At 53.4% G+C, this 8,336-nt stretch overlaps 1 protein-coding gene across 1 annotated transcript in view; it reads left to right on the top strand.

The window, feature by feature from the left end:
* Nucleotides 1–8,336, top strand: part of RSPO4 (R-spondin 4) — a 45,228-nt gene that overhangs the window by 35,054 nt on the left and 1,838 nt on the right. Inside the window, exons 2-3 of the mRNA XM_045295528.1 lie at nt 5,788–5,976; nt 6,636–6,776. Coding sequence (XP_045151463.1) covers nt 5,788–5,976; nt 6,636–6,776 — 330 coding nt within the window. The remainder of the gene's footprint in view (nt 1–5,787; nt 5,977–6,635; nt 6,777–8,336) is intronic.

The following is an 8,336-nucleotide window of genomic DNA, read 5'->3' as shown; positions in this document are numbered from 1 at the left end:
AGGAAGCATTAAAGAACTAGAGGAAAGTTGTATGTTTCATCGGTGCTATACTGCACCGACTGGCTCGTTTCTTCCTTGTGACCTTTCTGTAAGATGTCCAATTGTCTACAGATGGGCTTTGGGTTTCCACTTTGCACCACCACCGCCACCACCCCGATTCACATCTATATGCTTTTTTGTTCTGGGTCTTTGATACCTGATACCTCATCCCATTGACACCTCATGATCACACAGGCTGGTGTACTTCTTCCATGTGGACTCTGTTGCTTCTCAGCTAGATGGCTGCTTGTTTACCTTCAAGCCTTTAAGACCCCAGACACTATACCTTTTGATAGCCAGGCACCATCAGCTTTCTTCACCACATTTGCTATGAACCCATTTTGTCTTCAGCGATCGTGTTGGGAAGGTGAGCATCACGGAATGAGCGATGGCTTTTCTTTGTCCCCATTTTGGAACCCTGATCTCATTCTGCTTTGAGACCACAGTCCCTTGGGGGTGGGGTGGGGTTGGAAACCTCCCACCAGGCTGCTGGAGTCCTGGAAAGGCAGGAGCTGGGCTCACTCCCCTGACCTTGAGGCAAACACTGCATGAAGGCATTGTGGGCCAGCCAGGTGGCTCTGACTCTGGGTTCCTTGTCCCATCACTCTGGGCCTGTTTCCTCGCCAGCCAAGAGGACACCCACACCCAGGCAGAGGGTGTGAGCCTCGGTCCACGAGCTCAGTTTGCAAGAGGCACCAACTCCTTTGTCTGTAGAGGGACTTAATTTGTATCTTGGACTCTTGTTCACCTGCAGCGGATGAGGGCCCCCTTGCCTTGTTGGACCTCAGAGGGCTTACGTAGTACCAGGGCCCTGGCAAGGGGAAGCCTGGGCAAGGAGGTGCAGGAAGACGTGGGATGGGCAGCCATCCCAGCAGAAATCCCAGTGGCTGGAGCAAGTACGTGACCCTGTGACCCTGTTCCTTTCACCTGAGAAAACCCCGTGGTAGACAGTGCTGGGCTAGTGTAGTCATGCCACGGGCTCTTTTGGTCACATCCCCTGCCATTTGGGATCTGTCGAGGCTGACGACAACACCTGAGCACTTGGCAGGGAGGGGGGCACACCCCTAAACTCAGCTGCACAAGACCTTTTCAAGCATTGAGCAGTAAGGGTGCTACTTTGAGGACTAAGGTGCACCAGACCCAAGCCATGGTAGTTTTGATCACTTCCTATATGGGTGAAAGTTGGACATTGACTACGGAGGTCCGAAGAAGAATGGATGCATTTGGAATTATGGTGCTGGTGACCAATATTGAAAGTGCCCCATGGACCGTCAAAAGGACAGACAGATCTATCTTGGAAGACGTACAGTCAGAATGTGCCTCGCAGCCCAGGATGGCGAGGCTTTTTCTCACGTACTTTGGGAACGTTGTCAGGAGAGACCAGTCCCTGGAGAAGGACATCAGGCTTGGTGAAGCACTGGGGCAGTGGAAAAAAAGAAGCTCCTGGACAAGGTGGATTGACACCGGGGCTGCTTCGATGGGCTCAAACATAGGAGCAATTGTGGGGATGGCGCAGGACCGGGCAGTACTGCGCTCTGTGGTGCCTTACAGGGTGGCTATGCATTGGGATGGACTTGATAGCACCTAGCAGCAACACCAATAACTCATTTTGAGAATGGAGTAGGCATTAAAGGGAAAGAAAAATCGAACAATAACAAAACTGGGTTTCTGAAAGCAAATGTTTTGAGAAGGATGATGGCAACAAACGTACAAATGTGCTTGACACAATGGATGGATGTCTGGATTGTGATAAGAGTTGACCAAGCCCTCAATAAAACGCTTTTAAAAACAAAACTCTGGGCTTCTAACTGAGCAGCTGGCAAAGTTGATGGCTTGACTCCACCCAGAAGTACCTGGGTGATCTCCTGCCAACAGATCACAGCCATGGACATCCCCAGGGGCGCAGTTCTATGCTGAACCACATGGGGTCGCCATGCATCAGCAGCCACTCCAGGGAGTCTGGTGCCATGAAGGCCATTTCCTGGATGATGCTCAAGCCTCCCAACGGCTGCAAATGTGACACTCCCACATTTTGCTGCAAAGGGCCAGGGAAGACCAGGCCCTGCTCTCCTCATGAGCTGACGTCTCAGAACCCCACAGGGGCAGTTCTACTCTGTCACTAGGAACAAAAACGCACCCAATGGCAGTGAGTTTGAGGTTCGAGTTTGCTGCAAAGGGGGCTGGGAAACGTAGGCTTTAGTCTCAGAAATTAATATGACAACTATAAGCGGAATCCTGATCCTTTCCTACACGTTGAGTTCTAGAGGGACTAACTGCCCATCAAGTCCATACTGACTCCTAGTGACCCTACTGCCCAGGGTAGAACTGCCCCTGGGAGTTTCTGAGACTGTAACTCTTCTCGGGAGTAGAAAGCCCCGGTCTTTCTCCCAGGAAGGGGCTGGGGATTTTGCGCTGCTGAACTTGTGGTTAGCAGCCCAGTGGGTAACCACTATGCCACCTGGGCACCTCTAGGGGGACAGACATCCTGGATTCAGTGTTTAGCACTGGTGGCCTAGTAGGTTATGCCTTGAGCTACTGATCTAAGGTGACCAGACATCCCGATTTTTAACAATTTTTCCTGCATCCCGTGGTGTTTTTAAAAAGTCCCAATTTTTGGAAAGAATGCACGACATGCTAGGGTATACAGTTTTCAGCTGCCATGTGGCTATTTCGCCAGGATATGAGTTTTATCAATGGTGTCCCGCTTTACCAATGTTAAAATCTGGTCACCTTATACTAACCACAAGGTCAGCAGTTCAAACCCACCAGCCTCTCCAAGGGAGAGAGATGAGACTGTCTACTCTTGTAAAGATTTACAGTCTCGGAAACCCACCGGGGCAGTTCTACTCTGTCTTGTAGGGTTGCTGTGAGTCAGAATCAACTTGATGCCAATATGTTTTAACCTCCATGCATACTTCTGTATCATAAATACAAGAGCATAATATTAGAACATCATAAATATTATATTAGAGGTTTTTGAGATGTATATAACTGGCTACTGACTATGTGACTCATTGGGAAACTTGTTTTGCCCTCAACATTGACCTTCAGGTTTATGCACAACTGATAACTCTAATTCTGCTTCAGTTGCTTATCGTGGAGCCTTGATGACGCAAACTGTTGCAGTGGCTGGTTGAGAACCTCGGGGTGGGCTGTTCAAACCCACCAGCCGCTCTGCAGAAGAAAACTGCGCAGGTTGCTACCCTAACCATTTACACAGCCCTGGTGGCATAGTGCGTATGTGTTGGGCTGCTAACTGCAGGGTCAGCAGTTCAAGACCACCAGCCTCTTCATGAGTCCCATAAAGAGTGACAGTCTCAGAAACTCACAGGGGCAGGTCTACACTGTCCTATAGGATCATGAGCTGGTATAGACTCGATGGCAGTGGATTTGGTGTTATGCGTCAGAATCTACTTGAAGGTTCTGGGGGGCTAGATTCCAGCAGATGATAAGACCACAGGGTGTTTTTATGGCCTTTTGATCCTTCAGCTATTGCAAGGGATTGCTATTCAACTAGCTGCATTTCGCAGACAACGGCACATATCTCTGTGTGTCTGCCTGCATACTTCCTCTAGACTTACCCTCTTCGCTCCAGTCCATTCTGACCGATAGCACCCCCAGGGGGCAGAGCAGAACCACTCCACAAGGTTTCTGAGCATGTCGGTCTTCATGGGAGCAAGCGGCCTCAGCTTTCCCCCTGGGAGCAGCTGCTGGATTTGAACCACCGCACCACCAGCAGTTCTTTTCTCTAAAACAGGAGTTCTCCAAAGTAGGGGCCCTGGACCAGCACCACCACTACCACCACCATCAAACTGGTCGGAAATGTGATCCCCCCTCAAACTCCCTACCATCAATTCGATCCCGACTCATCATGTCCTGACAGGACACAGTAGAACTGTCCCTGTGGGTTCCCGGGGTGATGACTCTTGACTGAGCAGCAAGCCTCATTTTTTCTCCTGAGGAAGTTCATCGACACCCTTGATAGATGCCTGCAGCCACTTTGCCCAGTGCCCCATTGGCATCCCAGCTCTACGGCCTCCCTCTTAGCTTCGGCCTGCTCTCGCTGGGTCCCCTTTCTCTGCTCAGAGAGGTCAGGAGAGTGTCATATCCCCAGGACTGTCACACAGCTCGTGTCCAGCCAGGACATGAGAGCCCGGTCACCCCGTCTCACAGGCACCCCCTGCCCCCGTCTCTGTGAGCGGTTCTCTTGGACGGCTCCTCACTTGGTTTGAGGGGTGGGGAACTGAGGGGAAAGCCATAGCAAGGGAGCCCCCTCCACAAGCTGTCAACTCCCACGAGCCCCTCCCTTTCCCTGGTCAGCTTCATTAAGGGTCCTGAGGGGATCATCAAGGGAGCAGGGATTCCCCGTGGGCCTTGGAGGGGCTCTCTTTGGGGTCTGGTTATTTCCCACCTCTTTCTTCCCAGCGTTGGGGTCCCTGTTGCCAATTCTTGGGCAACATATAGTTCCTTCCTTTTAGCTTGAGGCATTTGATGGTAGTGGGAGTCCGTGGGAGTCCCTGAGGGGTGGGGGGGTCTATGTCCAAGGCTATTAACCAAAAGGTTAGCGTTGGGAGTCCCCCCAGAGGCACCTCGGAAGAAATCCCTGGCTATCTCCTTCCCACGATGCACCGGTCAGCTGACAACCCCCTGCGGCACAGGTGGGTCCCCATGATTCATTGCAGCTCAGCAGCAGCTCGCACGGAAGCATTGGACAACGGGATGGCAAAGAATGGCGCTTCGTTCAGAAACAGGGCCAGAGGGTGGAGCCTCCTCTCCACCGCTCCTCGAGTGTGCACCCCTCACCACTCACAAATACAGTTTTGGCAAAGATTAGATTTGTCTGCGAGGGGCAGGAAACTCCAAAATAAAAAATGGTTTCAACACAAGAGATCTCTCTCTGTCTCTCATGCAACAAGGACCAGCCTGTTTGGAGCTCATGCCGCCACGCTCCTCAGCACAGGGCTTCTTCCTCAGGATCCAAAAGGGCTGCTTGGGCTCCAGCCATCCTGTTCACCTTCCACCTGCAGGAAGGGTCAGGGGCAGACGGAGGGCGTGCCCCTGCCCTTTCAGGCAGCTCCCTAGAAGTTGCGCCCTGCTTCCTTGCAGCGTGTCCACCAGCCAGGATGTGGTCCCACAGAATGTGGATCCCCGGTGGTCTCGTGGTTATGCCTTGGCCTGCTAATCCAAAGATCAACAGTTCAAAACCACCAGCAGCTCCTTGGGAGAAAGATGGAGCTCTCTACTCCTCTAAAGAGTTAATGTCTTAACAACATGTAATTGATCATGGAGTTAGAGTCTTAACACTGTCATTGATCAAGGAGATAGCATCTTAACAATATGTAATTGATCAAGGAGTTAGCATCTTAACACGATGTATTTGATCAAGGATTCATGAGGTTGGGGGGGGGGAGGGAAAAAGAGGAGCTGATATCAATGGCTCGAGCAGAACACGTTTTGGAAATGATGATGGCAACATATGTACAAATATGCTTGCTGCAATCGGTGTATGGAATGTTACAAGAGCTGTAAGAGCCCCCTATAAAATGATTTTAAAAAAGAGTGAGCATCTCAGAAACCCACAGGGGCACTTCTACCCTGTTCCACGGGGCCGCTCCGTGTCTGCACTGGCTCAGTGGCAGTGAGCTGAGGACCTGTCTAGCTGCAAGGGAAGCTGAGAAAGGCGGTCTTCGGTATGAGTCTACCTCCGGTTTGACCATCTCTCTTCCCTTTCCCTGGTCTGGCCGGCAGTGGGCACTGGCCCGGGGGGCAACTGCACGGGCTGCGTCATCTGCTCCGAGGAGAACGGCTGCTCGGCCTGCCAGCAGAGGCTCTTCCTGTTCATCCGCAGGGACGGCATCCGCCAGTACGGCAAGTGCGTGCATGACTGCCCCCCTGGCTACTTCGGCGTCCGCGGCCAGGAAGTCAACAGGTGCAAAAGTATGTGGCTCCACCTTGTCCCACCCATGCTAGCCAGGCTCCCAGCCCACGTTCCACCAGCTCGCCCAGCCCGGCACAGCCACAGGGGCAGTGAGTCTGAGCGCAGACTCCCGGCCGTCTGGTGCCAGAAGGGCCCTACAGCCCTGGGCAAGTCAATGCCCTCTGTGGTTCCCCGTACCCATGGGGCAGGGGGACCTTCACCTCTACCTTAGGAGTTTGCTGTGTGGTGTTTGGCAAGTTTCCCACCCTCTCTGATCCTAGCTCAAAGGGGAAACGGAGTCCTGACTCCCTTGGTGTTTCCTCTCTGAGTGGTGACGTTTTCTGTGACAAAGCCTCACCGAGCCTTGGGTAGGGACTCCTCCCATGGGGCTCAGGTTTGCTGTCCAACGCTGCACAAGTCCGTCTCTTGCCCAGTCTGAGCCTCCGCTCAGTGAGAAAGGTTAAGAAACGTAAATAGTCACATGACCTTGGACCTGAGTCTTGGTTCTTATACCTAAATTCTGTTCCCAGGGGCGGGCAGCCAACTCTGACTGGTCTTCTGAGTCCTAATGCCCAGTTTACAGACCCTGCCTCACCCCCTAGCCAACCCGAGGTCCCCCCTCAGGCAGCCCTTCCCCTGAGAAGCTACCCTCACTAGGGTGTCCCTGGCTCTGTTACAGAATGCGGGACCACTTGCGAGAGCTGCTTCAGCCAGGACTTCTGCATCCGGTGCAAGAGGCGTTTTTACCTGCACAAGGGGAAGTGTCTGCCCACCTGCCCACGGGGTACTATGCCCCACCAGAACACACGGGAGTGCCAGGGTGAGTGGGACCCCCCCCCCATCCCCCAGCCCCTGCTTCCAGCCCCTCCCTAGAGCAGGCAGAAGTCAGGGAGCATATCTTGTGTGGGGATGTAAATAGCTGCACCTGGCAAGCCTTCCACAAATGCTCTAGAACTCGCTTCCCCCTCCCTCTAAGCACCACCGTTATCACTACTGTCAGTGGGGTTAGTGCTGGGGGAGGGGGTGGGGCATCGATGAAGAGCACTCAAAACCAAACCAAACTCCCTGCAAGGAGTCAGTACTGACACACAGCCACCCCATGGGACCGTGCAGAACGGCCCCTGTGAGTTTCCCAGACTGGGACCCTTTACAAGAGTAGAAAGCCCCATCTTTCTCCTGAGGTGCAGTGGGTGGTTTTGAACTTCCGACCTTGCAGAGTACAGCCCAATGTGTAACCACCATGCCACCAGGGCCTTGCAAAGAGCACTGGTTTGGGAACAAGATCTACCTGGGTTTGAATCCCAAGTCTCAAACATACCCACGTGTGGCCTTGGGCTAGGAGGCCTGGGGCAGACGAGGCCAGCAGTTCAAACCCACCAGCTGCTCCTCGGGAGAAAAGAGAGGCTCTCTGTGCGCCCGTAAGGAGTTACCGCCTCGGAAATGCTATCTAAGGTTGCTATGCGTCAGAGCTGACTCGACGGCACTGGGTGGGTTGTGACCTTTTTTGAGCCCACAAAAAACTGTCCTTTAGTTAAATGACACTAGCGTCTACCTCAGGGGGGCGGGGGGGGAGGGGCGCGGGTTGTTATGAGTTAAATCCCTGAGCACAGTGTTGAAGACATAATACAGTAACTGCCACATGCTGACGACGGTGAGGATGATTGTCTGGCCAGCCCTTTAGTCTCCCCTTGAGCTCCTCTGCGGGACTCCGCCCCTTCCATGACGTCATTCCTCAGCATCCTGGCCTGAACCATGACTCCTCTGCCCACAGGCAGCCAGCCACCCCAGCCACGTTGCTCCCCAAGCAGCAGGCCCTGGCCTCTGGACACCCCCTTTCCACCCTCCCCACCCACAGCCTGGCCTCTTCTATCCTTAACTGGTTCCATGTTGGGTCTGGTGGTAGAGTGAGTTCTTCATTGGTCTGCTCACCTCAAGGTCAGCAGTTCAAAGCTACCAGCTGCTCCTTGGGAGAACATCAAGGCTTTCTACTCCCGTAGACAGTGAGTCGCAAAAACTCACGGGGGCAGGCCTGCCCTGTCCTGGAGGTTGCTGTGAGCCAGCATGGGCTCAATGGCCGTGAGTTTTGTGAGGTGTCCCACCAGGTCTTGGCCACTTCCCTCCCCCTCCCCCTGCTTCCCATCCCACTAGGTCATCTATTCACTCAGCAAATGTTGACGGAGCACCTGATACCCACCAGGCACTCTCCCAGGTGCTTGGGGTTTATCAGTGACCAACATGGGCATAGCTTCCGCCCTCCTCAATACGCCATGGGAGCGAGGAGACAGGAGACATGCCAGACTATGTACCTAATGTGTCAGGTGGCTAATAGGACCTTAAAGCTCCCAAGCACGCTCTCTGCCTTCTCCCCCTCCCCCTCCCT

Source organism: Echinops telfairi, unplaced genomic scaffold (assembly GCF_000313985.2).
Source record: "Echinops telfairi isolate 266 unplaced genomic scaffold, ASM31398v2 ScPeMD7_5592;HRSCAF=6446, whole genome shotgun sequence".
NCBI lineage: Eukaryota > Metazoa > Chordata > Mammalia > Afrosoricida > Tenrecidae > Echinops > Echinops telfairi.
The sequence above is the reverse complement of the archived record's forward strand: the minus strand, read 5'-3'. Positions and strand labels throughout refer to the sequence as shown.